Source organism: Mobula birostris, chromosome 1, assembly GCF_030028105.1.
Source record: "Mobula birostris isolate sMobBir1 chromosome 1, sMobBir1.hap1, whole genome shotgun sequence".
In the NCBI taxonomy this organism is placed as follows: Eukaryota; Metazoa; Chordata; class Chondrichthyes; order Myliobatiformes; family Myliobatidae; genus Mobula; species Mobula birostris.
Genome location: NC_092370.1, coordinates 4,963,508 through 4,978,801, shown reverse-complemented (window position 1 = coordinate 4,978,801; position 15,294 = coordinate 4,963,508). Strand labels below are relative to the sequence as shown.

The 15,294-nt window shown below is 45.9% G+C and overlaps 1 protein-coding gene across 1 annotated transcript in view; it reads left to right on the top strand.

Annotated features, from left to right (window-relative positions):
* Window positions 1–1,533: 1,533 nt before the first annotated feature.
* Window positions 1,534–15,294, top strand: part of LOC140201278 (neural-cadherin) — a 286,782-nt gene continuing 273,021 nt past the window's right edge. The window contains exon 1 of the mRNA XM_072265547.1: window positions 1,534–2,230. Coding sequence (XP_072121648.1) covers window positions 1,534–2,230 — 697 coding nt within the window. The remainder of the gene's footprint in view (window positions 2,231–15,294) is intronic.

Here is a 15,294-nt window from a genome sequence, read left to right as displayed (position 1 = left end):
TGTGTGTGTGTGTGTGTTGCTCCTATTGTGCTTTACATAAATTAATTTAAAGTTACTGGCGATGGGGACTCAATAAAAAGGTTGATGTAAATATTGAATCTGAATCAAGTTTAATTATCACTGTCGTGAAATTTATTGTTTTGCGGCAGTATAAAACAACACATAATAATAAAACCTAAATTACAATAAGTATTATATGTAACAATAAAATAAGATTAAATAGTGCAAAAGAGAGCAAAACATAAATGGCGAGGTAGGATGCACCGAAACAAGAGAAAATCTGCAGATGCTGTGTGCCCGGATTCGATGCCCGTTCAGAAATCTGATGGCGGAGGGAGAGAATTGAGTGGGTGTCTTCAGGCTCCTGTACCTCCTCCCTGATGCTAGCAATGAGGGGAGGGCATGTCCTGCGTGATGGGGGTCCTGAATGATGGATGCCGCCTTTCTGAGGAATTGCCTTTTGAAGCCGGTTCCCATGATGGAACTGGCTGAGTTTACAACTTTCTGTAGTTTTTCCCCCTGATCCTGTGCGGCGGCCCCTCCGTGCCAGACGGCGATGCAGCCAGTTAGACTGCTGTCTCTAGTGAAAGTGACATAACAAATCTATATGAATAACGGCGATTACAGTGATGTCATAGTTTTATTGTAGGGCTTGACTAGGGCAACAGATAATGGTCCGAATATTCTTTCAGTAGGAAGGCACGTGTAACCATTGCTTTATGGACGGCTTTTCTTGCTTATGTTTTCCATAATTTACAAACTAAATGTTTTTGTCGTTTAGCTATATCCAAATATAATACCACATACATTACAGCGCCACACAGGCCCTTCGGCCCATGATGTTGTGCTGACCTTTTAACGTAATCTAAGATCCATTTAACCCTTCCCTCCTATATAGCACCCCCACCCCCCATGCCTAACTACGAGATTTTTAAATGTCCCTAATGTACCTGCCCTAAAGATAAATCACTCCAGGCAGTGTGTTCCATGCGCCCAGCACTCTCTGTAAAAAATATCTGCCTCTGCCACCCCCTTCCCATACTTTCCTCCAATCACCTTAAAATTATGGCTATTTCTCCGCAGGGTAAGAGTGTCCACTCTGTCTCCGCATCTTATCATCTTGTACACCCATTTCACGGGTCAAGTAGATTGTTATTGAGAGGTTTTGCGAACACAGCTGAGCAGCGCGGAGATGAGTTAAAAAACAGAGCAATAAGGACCGTTTAGTGGCTCTCATCCGAGAGAAAACCGGCCGATACCCACCCCCTCCCCGGCTCTGCGACGCTCCCATTGATGGAAGCCTGGGTGGGTGGGGTTAGACCTAGCTGCGAAGAGGGAAGCGCCGGAGATCTGAGCTGCCTCGCACAGCGTCTGCTTTCGCGTTGCGGACCGGTTCGGGAGGCTGATTCCTGTTTCCAGGCAGTAGTCCCGGGGCGGCTGAGTATTTTATAAGCTTCTGGTCTGGAAGTTACTAACCGCGGGACTTGTCTTCGCCCAGGAACAGAATTAGTGTGCAGCGGTGGGGAACGGATCATGTTCACCTCTACCGGTGCCCGGTACCGCTCTCTCGGGTCTGCCGCCTTACTCTTCCCGCTTCTGTGGCTTCTCGCCGTGGCAGTGCGTGTGCCGGGTTCCTCCCGGAGCAACCCGGTGGTTCTCGGCCACGTGTCTGGGAATTTCCCGGCAAGCAGCCCGGGGAGGGGCGCTGGGGTCAGTCCACCACAGCCACCCCGAGTCCGGCTCCCGCGCCCGGACCCCGGGCCGTCCCTACGCGTCTCTCCGTCCAACACCGCCGGAAAGCCCGAGCCCAGACCGGCTGTTGTGGACGTGACCGCCACAGACCGAGGGAAGGCGAGTAGGAGCGGTAGCCGCCCTGCTGACCCTCGGCTCTCCGGTCAGAACTTGGAGGAGGTGGACGTGGAGCCCGTCCCGCCGAGTGTGAACGGCCGTGACGGGCGAACGGCGACCCCAGCCCCGGCCCCGGCTCAGAGAGCCGCTCGTTCGGCACCGGATGAGAAGTTTTACTCGGTGACCGTGTCGGAGCAGCACAGGGTCGGGAGCGTCATCTACACGGTGCCCGACCGCAGGTTCGAAGGACGGTGGTTTGAGGTGTTGTCCCCGGCGGACGCACCCGTGCAAGTGGAGCGGCACTCCGGCAAAGTTTACCTGGCCAAGGGGTTGCGCGACAGGTCGCCCGTCCGCATCACCGTTCGAGTGAACAGTGCGAGAGGTGAGCGATCGCGGGAACCATGCACACAGACACTAATATACACGCATAGACACACACAGACACTGCGCCTATGTACAGACGTATGTATATATACTGTATGTACATCAACACACACCCCTTCACCATGCGCACACCACACACATTTCTGTCTGTCTCTCTCTCTCTCTCACTCACACACACACTCACACACACTCACACTCACACACACACTCACTCACACACACACACACACACACACTCACACTCACTCACACACACACTCACACACTCACACTCACTCACACACACACTCACACTCACACACACTCACATCCTTCACCACGGGCTCACACTCTCGCCGCCACACATACGCACACACTCATTCACACGATTGACCTCGTGGTACAGTATTGAAGTGTTTTGCTCTGTCGAGTCTGACAGACGGCATTCAATTGCCAGCAGAACAGTTTAACTCCGTGTTAGCAAAAATCAGTTCCATCGTGATGCGATAACATTGCAGTGCCGCAAGTTTATTTTTAAGAAAACGCCTCCATACACCAAAGTTGCAGATACAAGGAAAAAAACCAGCAGATATTCGGAGTTTTAACCAAAGACCTGTGGAGTTTCAGGAGTGTTTCGGAAGAAAAATGAGCGAATTCTCGAATTGGGATGTTAGATGCGGAATGAAAAATTTCCGATTGTGAAAGTTGTTGAATAGTTACAGATTGTGATCTACTGAACAGCGCAATGAAATCATATTGAAAGCAGATTTGGACAGGCACTCGGACCAAGCGAGGGAAATGGTACCGGCTCAGTTGCAAAGTGACAGTCCAGTATAATGTTATATGCACAAGTACACGTATGCACAGAGCGATATGGTATGTCAAACACGAGAGAAATCTGCAGATGCTGGAAATCCAAGACAACACACACAAAATGCTGGAGGAGCTCAGCAGGTCAGGTAGCATCGATGGAAATGAATAAACAGTCGACGGTTCGGGCCGAAACCTGATGAAAGGTCTCGATCCAAAACGTCGCCTGTTTTACTCATCTCCATAGGTGCTGCCTGACCTGCTGAGTTCCTTCAGCATTTTTTGTGTGTGTTGCTCAAGATTTCCAGCATTTCTCTCCACCTATCACCTCCGAGCTATCCAGCTTTCCCTCCCTCCACCACCTTATTCAGCTGTCTTCTCCCTTCCTCTCCCGTCCTGATGAAGGGTCTCGACCCGAAGCATCGACTGTTTACTCACTTCCATCGATGCTGCCTGACCTGCTGAGTTCCTCCAGCATTTTGTGTGTTTTGCCAATGTACTATGTAGTGTAATCATCCGAGTCGAGTTTGTTCTCCTAAGCCTAAGGATCTAGAGGCTGATCCGGGACCCACATATTCTGGTGCAGTGTGGACAAGAGTAAATGGTGGCTGTGGTTAGTGGTTGGATCTTTTGATTGTTCAGTTTCTCCTCTCGCAGCTGCCGCTTGAGTTCGGTGGCCCAGAGGAGGTCGCTCTCATGTAGTGCAGCTCCCTCCCGAACAGATTTCCTCCAGTGACTGCAATGTTCTCCCGGTTTTTAGATGTAGTGTTGAATTTCTTCAGGCTGATTTTGATGTTATCTTTGAAGCGTCTCCTTTGCTCACCAGGGGCTCGCTGACCGACCTTCAGCTGGGAGGTAAAGGTTCTGCTTGGGGAGACGGGGTTCGGGCACCCGGTGACGTGACCTATCCATCCGAATTGGTATTGCAAACAGAAGCTGACTCGCAGCTACACCAGGGGCACATAGTATCAGGTAGTTTCACATAGTATCAGATAAGTAACACTCGCAGAGAAAAGTAAGAAAATAAACACAATATTTACAACGAAAAACCAAATTAGAACAACAACAAATTCATTTTCGTGTAAAGTGATTAGAGTGGCCACAATGTTACTAAACTGCAGTGGTGATTAGGGTGTCGCGGTTGGCTCAAGAGGGTTTACCAGGATGCTGCCTGGATTAGAGAGCATGTTTTATGAGGATACGTTGAGTGAGCTCAGGCTTTTTCCACTGGAGTGAAGGAGGATGAGAGGTGAATTGATACAGGTGTACAAAATGATAAGAGGCTTAGATCGAGTGGACAGTCTGAGACCTTTCCCAGGGCGAAAATGGCTAATATGGGGGGGCATTACTTTAAGGTATTTGGAGGAAAGTATTGGGGAAATGTCAGAGGTAAGCTTTTTTCTACACAGAGAGTGGTGGGTGCGTGGAATTCACTGCCGGGTAGAGGCAGATACATGAGGAACCTTTAGTAGGCAGCTGTCAATCCCAGGGGATTTGGATTTGTGCCTCTGGTGGACTGTGTCCTCTCCAGGGTGCGAGCCTGGGCAGGAAGATTTGAAGAACCGGCTGTTGCCCATGCAGTGGGTTCCCCCTCTCCATGTCACTGATGTAGTCCAAGGGAAGGGCAAGTGCTGATACAACTTGGCACAAGTGCCGTTGCAGCGGTTGCCAGAGTGAAGTTGTAAACAACATCAAACTGCCTTAGGGACCCCGGCTCCAGATTTCTTCGTCGGGGTTTACTCCCGAAGACTTTCCCGTGGGTGGGTATGGCCACAAGGCAGCAGAGAGGGACTTTTAACAGGCTCTTTAATAGGCACATGGATGATATTAAAAAAAGGAATACTTCGTGGGAGGGAAGTGTTAGATTGATCTTAAGGACATGTTAAAAGGCCAGAACAACATTGTGGGCTGAAGGGCCTGTACTGTGTTTTAAGTTCTAATAGTTGAAGAGAAATAGCCATTCTTGTTGTGTGGAACCTTTTGCTCCTGGGTCTCCTGCCCCAGAGTAGCTGTACTGTATGGTTCTGTTATCGGGCCTGCTCCCCCGACACCTCCCAGTCTGTGCAAACAGGCACCTCCCAGTCCCACCCAGCTAATAGGATTCACCTGCCACTCATTGCAGACTCGTCACCAGACCTGCAGCCTACTGAAACCCAGTTCTCACCCACAGACCTTGTTCACTCATTGAACTAGCTGCCCTTGACCAGATGCTACTAGCCGTCACTCTCCCAGTCTAAAGTTTACCGTGTTGTCTGTTGTGTTTAGTTTCTGTTCCCTCTGGTTTTGTGACCTCTTAAGGTTTGTTATTTTGCAGTCTGCTATTAAACTCACTGCTCATGGCTGAATTGTCTCTGCTGTTCTGTGTGCGGGCTAATCCTCCTCTACATTTCCTGACACCCGAGACATTTCACTTAGTAGAAATCACACCTATTTATTTAGCAATGCAATATGGAATAGGCTTTCCGGCCCTTCAAGCCACACCTCCCCAGCAATATCACATCGCTGATGAATGCTAACCTAGTCGTGGGACAATTTACGATGACCAGTTAACCTACCCGGTCTGTCTTTGGCCTATGGGAGATAACCAGGGGATGCAGGGAAAACCAGGCACTCCATGGGGAGGACGTACAGACTCCTTACAGACAACGTCAGATTTCAACTCTGAACTCCAGAACGGCCAAGCTGTAATAACGTCGCACTAACCGCTATGTTACCGTGGTCCCTCTAGAAGCAGAGGTAAGAGCAGAGAATGTAAATAATATCAATATTTGGCAATTTAGTGAGAATTCTTTCAGATTAAATCTTCTTAGTCAGGTCTTCAGGATTGAGGATCACTTGTGTACATTTCAATTCCATAAGGCATAGGAGCCCATCAAGTCTGCTCCACCATATTCTTTTGGTTCTGTGATGACTGATAGAGCCCTTCAGCCCATCTAGTCAGAGCCAGATGCATCAGCAAGGGAGATGAGGCTGAGTACAGGGCTACGGTAGGAAACTTTGTCACATGGTGTGAGCAGAATTATCTGCAGCTTAATGTGAAAAAGACTAAGGGGCTGGTGGTAGACCTGAGGAGAGCTAAGGTACCGGGGACCCCTGTTTCCATCCAGGGGGTCAGTGTGGACATGGTGGAGGATTACAAATACCTAGGGATACGAATTGACAATAAACTGGACTGGTCAAAGAACACTGAGGCTGTCTACAAGAAGGGTCAGAGCCGTCTCTATTTCCTGAGGAGACTGAGGTCCTTTAACATCTGCCGGACGATGCTGAGGAAATTCTACGAGTCTGTGGTGGCCAGTGCTATTATTACTATTTAACTATTTATGGTTTTATTACTATATATTATTTATGGTGCAACTGTAACGAAAACCAATTTCCCCCGGGATCAATAAAGTATGAATATGACTATGACTATGACTATATATTATTCTGCACTGGGACCGTAGCCCTCCATACCTCTCCCATTCATGTACCTGTCTAAACTTCTGTTAAATGTTGAATTTGAACCTGCACCCCCCACCTGTTCCGGCAGCTCATTCCACACTCTCACTACCCTCTGAGTGAAGAAGTTCCCCCTTGAGAGTGAGCTTGTTAAATGCCTATGAGATGGCTTTTTAGAGCACTTGGTTGTTGAGCCTAATAGGGGATTAGCTATACTGGATTGGGTGTTATGTAATGAACCAGAGGCGATGAGGGAGCTTAAGGTAAAGGAACCCTTAGGAGACAGTGATCACATTATGATTAATTTCAACTTGGAAGGAGCTGCTGGCAGGGGTGATGTGCCAAATGGCATCATTCAGCTCCTATGTCTTATGGTCTTAAGATCATGAACACGCACTCAGTGTCCACTGAGGGTACATGAGAACAGTTTCTCAGCTATGTGGAAGACTATGGGCTTTGTCCCTGATCTGTCCATTGGAGGGAGCTGAAGTGAATTAGGTTTCAGTGCTGAGAACATTGGCTGCGAGAGTGTTTGGGATAACAGGGACCAATATTGCCTCATAGATCATGAACTTTGACCCAGTTATAAGGTCTTCATATTCAAATACTCTTTTCCTCAAACGACCAGAAACTACCCTGCTGCTCAGAAAGGGATGGTGTATCTTGTTTCTAATGCCTGTCTTCAATGATGGGCGCCTCCTGAGATGTAGGAAACAATCCACTTTATTTCCAGTTTTCTCATGGATCTTTAGTATTGCAGGACAATATTAGAACATAGAATGTCGATTCAATACAGACCCTTCAGCTCACAATGTTCTGCTGACTTTTTAACCTACCCTAAGATCAATCTAACCGTTCCCTCTACATAGCCTCTATTTTTCTATTATGCATTTGCCTATCTGAGAGTTTCTTAAATGTTTCTAATTCAATTGCCTCTACTACCACTCCTGGCACAGGGCATCAGTGTACACTCCATTCACCTTGGGGGAAAAAGACTTGCCTCTAAGATCCCCCCCTATACTTTCCTCCAATCACCTTAAAATTATGCCTGCTTATATTAGCATAAATCCAAGACATTGGGTGTATTTAAGGCAGAATTTGATAGGTTCAAAGTAAATTTTATTATCAAAGTATATATATACCATCATATACAACCCTGAGATTCATTTTCTTGTTGGTATACTCAATAAATCGATAGAATAATAACCATACTAAAATCAATGAAAGATTATCAAACTGGGGCATTCAAACCAGAGTGCAGAAGACAGCAAAGTGTGAAAATACAAAAACAGAATAATAATAATAAATAAATAAGCAATAAATATTGAGAATATGAGATGAAGCATCCTTCAAAGTGAGTCCATTGGTTGTGGGACCATATCAATGATGAGGCAATTGAAGTTATCCCCTCTGGTTCAAGAGCCTGATGGTTGAGGGGTAATAACTGTTCCTGAACCCGGTGGTGTGGGTCCTGAGGATCCTGTACCACCTTCCTGCTGCAAGAAGAGAGCAAGGCCTGGGTGGTATGGTTCTGGATTAGTCAGGGCTTGAATGGTTATGGGTAGAAGGCAGGAGAATGGGGTTGACAGGGACAATAGTTCAGCCATGATGGAACAGTGAGGATCTGATGGACCAGATGGCCTAATTCTGCTCCTATGTCTTGTGGTCATTTTGCTACTGTATAGCTTCTGCCTTTGTGGATATCTAGAATATACGTTGTCTCTCTAATGTCATCTCACCGGTTTGAATCGAGGTTTCACTAAGGGCATTTCTCCCATATGAAGTGCTCATTGATGCCTGGTGTATGTGTTATTGTGGGTTCTCTATTGATCAGGGCTGACCATGGGGGTTACATCCTAGCTGTTTACACAAGCCAGGGCAGTACAGTACAATACTGACAGCAAGTTGCTGCCCAAGCACCAGCTTCTCCCTCTCCACACCCCTGATGACTCCAAAGGAATGGCAGAGACCGATACAGTTTGGCACCAGCGGTGTTGCAGGAGTCTCCAGTCAGTGTTGAACTCAACATAGGACTGCCTCAGGGACTCCAGCTCCGGAGTTTCCATTGGGGTTTACTCCCGAAGGCTTCCCCATGAGTGGGTATAACCACAGGGCAGCAGAGGTTTGAGATCAGAGTTTTCTTTCTCCTCGATGAACTGCCAACCACGACTGATGAGCCCCATCGGCCCAAAGCAAGTGGTTTTAAGCATCATACGTTTGTGTAAAGCAGCTGTGGTGTTAGCTGAAACACTATTGGTAGCTCTCTTGCCTCTGTCAGAAGGATGTTTGGCCACTTCAATGAGTCGAGCAAGATTTAGAATGAGAATCAGGTTATCACTGACATGCATCATGAAATTCATTGTTTTGAAACAGCATACGATGCAATACATTAAAAATTCTATAAAGTACAATAAGTCATATGAACAAAATAAACACAAGAGATTGTGTAGATCTGGAAATCCTGAACAACACACACAAAAAGCTGGAGGATCAGCAGGTCAGGCAGCAACTATGGAAAAGAGTAAACAGTCGACGTTTCGGGCCGAGACCCTTCATCAGGTCCCAAATAAATAATGCAAACGTGGGGCGGGGGGAATGTCAAAGTGCAAAAAGAGAGCGTAATAGTGAGGTGGTGTACATGGGTTCACTGTCCATTCGGAAATCTGATGCTGGAGAGCACTAAGCTGTTCCTGAAACTTTGCGTGCATGTCTTCAGGCTTCTATGCTTCCTCCTTGATGGTAGCAATGAGAAGAGGGCATGTTCTGGAGGGTGAGGGGCCTTGATGAAGAATGCTGCCGTTTTCAGACATTGCCTTTTGAAGATGCCCCCAGTGGTAGGGAAGATAGTGGCCATGATGGAGCTGGCTGAGTTTACAACTTTCTTCAGCTTTCCTGATCTGGTAGAGTGACCCCTCCCTCTCCATACCAGACAGCGATGCAACCAGTCAGCATACTCTCCATGGTACTCTACACGATTGACACTTGGTTACTGGACTGTGCGAGAATTGCAGAAATGCCATATCTTGAATGAAATTCTAAACCTAGGCAACATCTACATTTATGAGTTTCTTTGATATAATTTTCAGAAAAGCAGAAAGGGACATCCTGGCCAATAATTATTTTAGCACGTAGTTACATTTCCAGTTTATTTGGCCAGTTCTCTTTGTAAAGTTATACAGTGTGAAAATTGGTGGTAGTTTTCCCAACATTATAACACTTACTGAAGCTCAAAGAGAGTACATTGATACTGCAGGTACTTGCAAAAGGTAGAGTGAGGACCAGGGGTCAGAGTGAGGACCGGGGGTCAGAGTGAGGACCGGGGGTCAGAGGGGGCAGTACAGCATAGCACAGACCCTTCAGCCAGCCACAAAGTTGTGCTGACCTTTAACGTACTTGAAGTTCAATCTAACCCCTCACTTCTACATTTTTCAATCATTCATGATATCTAAAGAACTTACTTAGAGTCATAGAGCACTACAGCACAGACACAGGCCCTTCAGCCCATCTAGTCGATACTGATCTGTCATTCTGCCTTATCCCATTGGCCTGCATCCAAATCACAGCCCTCTATAGTCATAGTCATAGTCATAGTCATACTTTATTGATCCCAGGGAAAATTGGTTTTCATTACAGTTGCACCATAAATAATTAAATAGCAATAAAACCATAAATAGTTAAATAGTAATATGTAAATTATGCCAGGAATTAAGTCCAGGACCAGCCTATTGGCTCAGGGTGTCTGACCCTCCAAGGGAGGAGTTGTAAAGTTTGATGGCCACAGGCAGGAATGACTTCCTATGACGCTCTGTGTTGCATCTCGGTGGAATGAGTCTCTGGCTGAATGTACTCCTGTGCCCAACCAGTACATTATGTAGTGGATGGGAGACATTGATCAAGATGGCATGCAACTTGGACAGCATCCTCTTTTCAGACACCACCGTCAGAGAGTCCAGTTCCATCCCTACAACATCACTGGCCTTACGAATGAGTTTGTTGATTCTGTTGGTTCGTGATGTTGTGAAGTTCGTGGTTTTGCAGTAGCCATACAGTGCAAGACACAAAAATCACTACAAGTTACAATAAGAAACTTAAAAAATAAGTAAGGAGTGCAAAAAGAGCAAATGGGTTCATCGTCCATTCAGAAATCTGATGGTGGAGGGAAAGAAGCTGTTCCAAGAAACATGTGAGCATGGGTCTTTAATGTCCTGTACCTTCTCTCTGATGGAGCAATGAGAAGAGGCATGAAATACAATAGAAATTATCATGAAGAATTACTATTTTATTTAAAATTATGTATAGAGGAACTAGACATAAATAAAGACTGACAAACAGCCGATGTACAAAAGAAGATAAATGGTGTGAATATAAATTCAGGGATCAGCTTTATTTTGCTGAATATATTTATATGTGCTAGGAATTTGCTCTGGTGTGGTTATATAAATAGGTATTTTTTTCTCTCCCCCTTATGGGCGGTGTGTATGTGTATTTTCCCCCGAATCTCGGGTCCTCTAGCAGGTAGAGTATCCTTGCTGTTCCTATTACTGCGCTCTCCTAGACCGAGATCTCGGATGTTGTTCCTGGGGTTTGTTAGAGCCACTCTCCCAGTCCAGGTGTCACAGCTCCAAGTGCTCCTATCACCACCAGGATTACTCCGGCTTTAACCTTCCACATCCTCTCTATCTGCTCTCTCAAGCCCCGGGATTTCTCCAGCTTCTCACGTTCTCTCTTCCTGATGTTCCTGTTGTTCGGGATTGCCACACCTATTACTATTGCTTTCCTCTGTTCCTTGTCCAGAAATACAGAAATTTATATATAATGATGAGAATAGGTTGAGTGAACTTGGCCTTTTCTCCTTGGAGTGACGAAGGATGAGAGGTGACCTGATAGAGGTGTATAAGATGATGAGAGGCATTGATCGTGTGGATAGTCAGAGGCTTTTTCCCAGGGCTGAAATGGTTGCCACAAGAGGACATAGGTTTAAGGTGCTGGGGAGTAGGTACAGAGGAGATGTCAGGGGTAAATTTTTTACTCAGAGAGTGGTGAGTGTGTGGAATGGGCTGCAGGCAATAGTGGTGGAAGTGGATACAATAGGGTCTTTTAAGAGACTTTTGGATAGGTATATGGAGCTTAGTAAAATAGAGGGCTATGGGTAACCCTAGTAATTTCTGAGGTAGGGGCATGTTCAGCACAACTTTGTGGGCTGATGGGCCTGTATTGTGCTGCAGGTTTTCTATGATTCTATAAGTCACTTGGACCAGATGAGGTAATGTTGCAGCTATATAGGACCCTGGTCTGACCCCACTTGGAGTACTGTGCTCAGTTCTGGTCGCCTCACTGTAGTAAAGATATGGAAACTATAGAAAGGGTGCAGAGGAGATTTACAAGGATGTTGCCTGGATTGGGGAGCATGCCTTATGAGAATAGGTTGAGTGAACTCGGCCTTTTCTCCTTGGAGCGACAGAGGATGAGAGGTGACCTGATAGAGGTGTATAAGATGATGAGAGGCATTGATCGTGTGGATAGTCAGAGGCTTTTTCCCAGGGCTGAAATGGCTAGCACGAGAGGGCATAGTTTTAAGGTGCTTGTAAGCGGGTACAGAGGAGATGTCAGGGGTAAGTTTTTTTTATGCAGAGACTGGTGAGTGCGTGGAATGGGCTGCAGGCAGCGGTGGTGGAGGCAGAAACGATAGAGTCTTTTAAGAGGCTCCTGGATGGCTACATGGAGCTTAGAAAAATAGGGGGCTATGGGTAACCTTCTGTAGTTCTAAGGTAAGGAGATGTTCGGCACAGCTTTGTGGGCCGAAGGGCCTGTATTGTGCTGTAGGGTTTCTATGATTTATGTTCTATGTATATTATATTACAGAATATATATTGAGAAAATGAGTTGTAGGATTGTTGAACGTGAATTTGTCGATTGCGGACTCAGTTCAGAGTTGAACTGACGTGAGTGGAGTTATCCACGCTGGTTCTAAATATATCTTCAGTTCTTTTTTGAATTTGATAAATATGAAATGATTTCTACACATTGCGGATGAAACTGAGAAAAACTTTCGAAACGTAAACCCGAAAGGCTGGAAACTCTCCAACAGGTTGGCGAACCCGGGCTCCCGCCTGCAGGGCCATTTTCTGTGGTTCCGAACATCGTTTCGCCGTCCTGCAGTCGCAGCTGTCTTGACCAATGGATCACTCGTCTCGCAGTTTCCCGAGAGCACAGCCTCAGAACAGAGGCATGTCCTTTCAGAACGGAGATGAGGTGAATCTGTGGAATTCATTGCCACATATGGCTGTGGAGGCCAAGTCATTAGGCATATTTAAAGAAGAGACCGAAAAGTTCTTAAGTAGTCAGGGCGACAAAGGTTCCGGGGAAAAGGCGGGAGAATGGCGTTGAAAGGGGTAATAAATCAACCATGATGGAATGGCACAGCAGACACGATGGATCGAATGGTCTATTTCTTGATCGAGATGTCAGCACAACCAATGATCTCGCTATCTTGTTATCTGATGTTCTGGTTATTTATTGCTAATTATTTATATTTGTATTTGCACAGTTTGTTGCCTTCTCCACTCTGGTTGATCTTTCATTGATCCTGGTTACAGTTACAGTTACTATTCTATAGATTTATTGACCACGCCCGCAAGAAAACGAATCTCAGGGTAGTATGTGATGACATTTCTGTACATTGATAATACACTCACTTTGTGAACGTTTTGTACTTTGTACAGTACTGTGGTTTCAGAGATAAATTCCATTTGGCAACATGTAGCGATACTTGCTTTGTTTTCCCGGGCATTTGTCACCACACAACACAGTAAATCCTGTTTGGGGGAAAATATTTACAAACCGGAGCGTGTGATAATTCAAAAATATTTAATTGGTGACTAAAAACCCAGCGGTCGATTAAATGTGAGGTGTGTATGTCTGTTCGCTTGTAGTGTGCTTGTGAATTCAGCTGTCTCTGTCGTGGATAGAGATTAAATAACGGCGGCAACATCAAAACGGCGAAGGGAAGAGTTCACTCCTAATCTTTTTTACAGACCAGTCTTTCAAGATACCAATGAAGGTCAGATTAATGGGCATTTTATTGCGAAAAGTAAGGTATCAGCGTTAGTGCAGAGTGGATTGACACGAATGGTGAAAAGCCCACGCCGTTTGCATGCCCGGGGTGTCCGGTGTCGGAATAAATCTCAACTCGGAAATGAATCCCAGTCTCCAGTTCATTAAATGGAAATCTGTCTCTTTTATTCCCAGACAATTCACTTTTGAAAGCGCTTGCTCCACGACAACACAGAAGACATTAACCGGATCACGCGGCATTACTTTAAGCTGTTGGTCAGATAAATGCTGAAGCTTTATCAGGCATTGGTCAAACCGCACCACGGAGTTGTGAGAGCAATCTTCCCTCGAATTTGTAATGACCAGCTTGCACAAAAATCTTGTGCTGTGCAATATTTTTGTCCAGTGACAACAATATGTGCACACTGAATTTTATATATAGATGTATTCATTTTAACAGCTAGCAAAAACTGTTGATAAGAACTTTGATTTCCTCTGGGTTTGATTTCTCTCACAGAACATAAGGCCTGCAGCGGGTAATGAAGGATTCTCTCGCTGGATGTTCTGGGCACCGTCCATATGTGATTTGCTTGGCAAATGACGCTTTAAAAGTCAAGCTTCCAAAAATCACTCCACTTCTTCCCACTTGCAAATTCTCCAGGAACTTTTGCATCGCGACAATACACGTAGGTAATACCTGTTTCGGTATGGTACGTAATTGACATCAATGGATCTGGGGTTGAGAGGGTGAACAGCTTTAAATTCCTCGGCATAAACATCCCCGAGGATCTCACGTGGTCTGTACACACCAGCTGTGTGGTGAAAAAGGCACAACAGCGCCTCTTTCACCTCAGACAGTTGAGGAAGTTTGGTATGGGCCCCCAAATCCTAGGAGCTTTCGACAGGGGCACAATTGAGAGCATCCTGACTGGCTGCATCACTGCCTGGTATGGGAACTGTACTTCCCTCAATCACAGGACTCTGCAGAGAGTGGTGCGGACAGCCCAGCACATCTGTAGATGTGAACTTCCTACTATTCAGGACACTTACAAAGACAGGTATGTAAAAAGAGCCCGAAGGATCATTGGAGACCCGAGTCATCCCAACCACAAACTGTTCCAGCTGCTACCATCTGGGAAACAGTACCACAGCATAAAAGCCAGGACCAACAGGCTCCGGGACAACTTCTTCCACCAGGCCATCAGGCTGATTAATTCATGCTGATACAATTTATCAACCGTCACCAATTGAGACAAATCGGATAGAACCATCATTTCAACTTGACAAAACAACCCAGGAAAACGTGGACCACTTTCCATATCTTGGAAGTCACCTCTCCTCCGATGTCGACCTTAATGACGAGATCCAACATCGTCTTAAATGCGCTGGAACAGCTTTTGGACATCTCCGAACAAGAGTCTTTCATGATCATGACATCCGAACAGACACCAAAATGTTAGTGTACAAAGCAGTGGTGATCCGAACGCTCCTGTATACATCAGCAACCTGGACAACATACTGACGACATCTAAAGGCACTTGAAAAGTTGTCTGTCTTTGAAACATCTTAAATATCAGCTGGGAAGATAGAAGAACCAACGTCAGTGTGCTAAATGAAGCAAAAACAACAAGCATTGAAGTCTACGTCATCAAGAACCAACCAAGATGGAGCGGTCATGTTGTTTGGATGAAAGACTGATGTCTGCCGAAACAAATCTTCTACTCCCAGCTTAAAGAAGGCAAACGTAAAAGAGGCGGACAACAGAAGAGATTCAAAGAC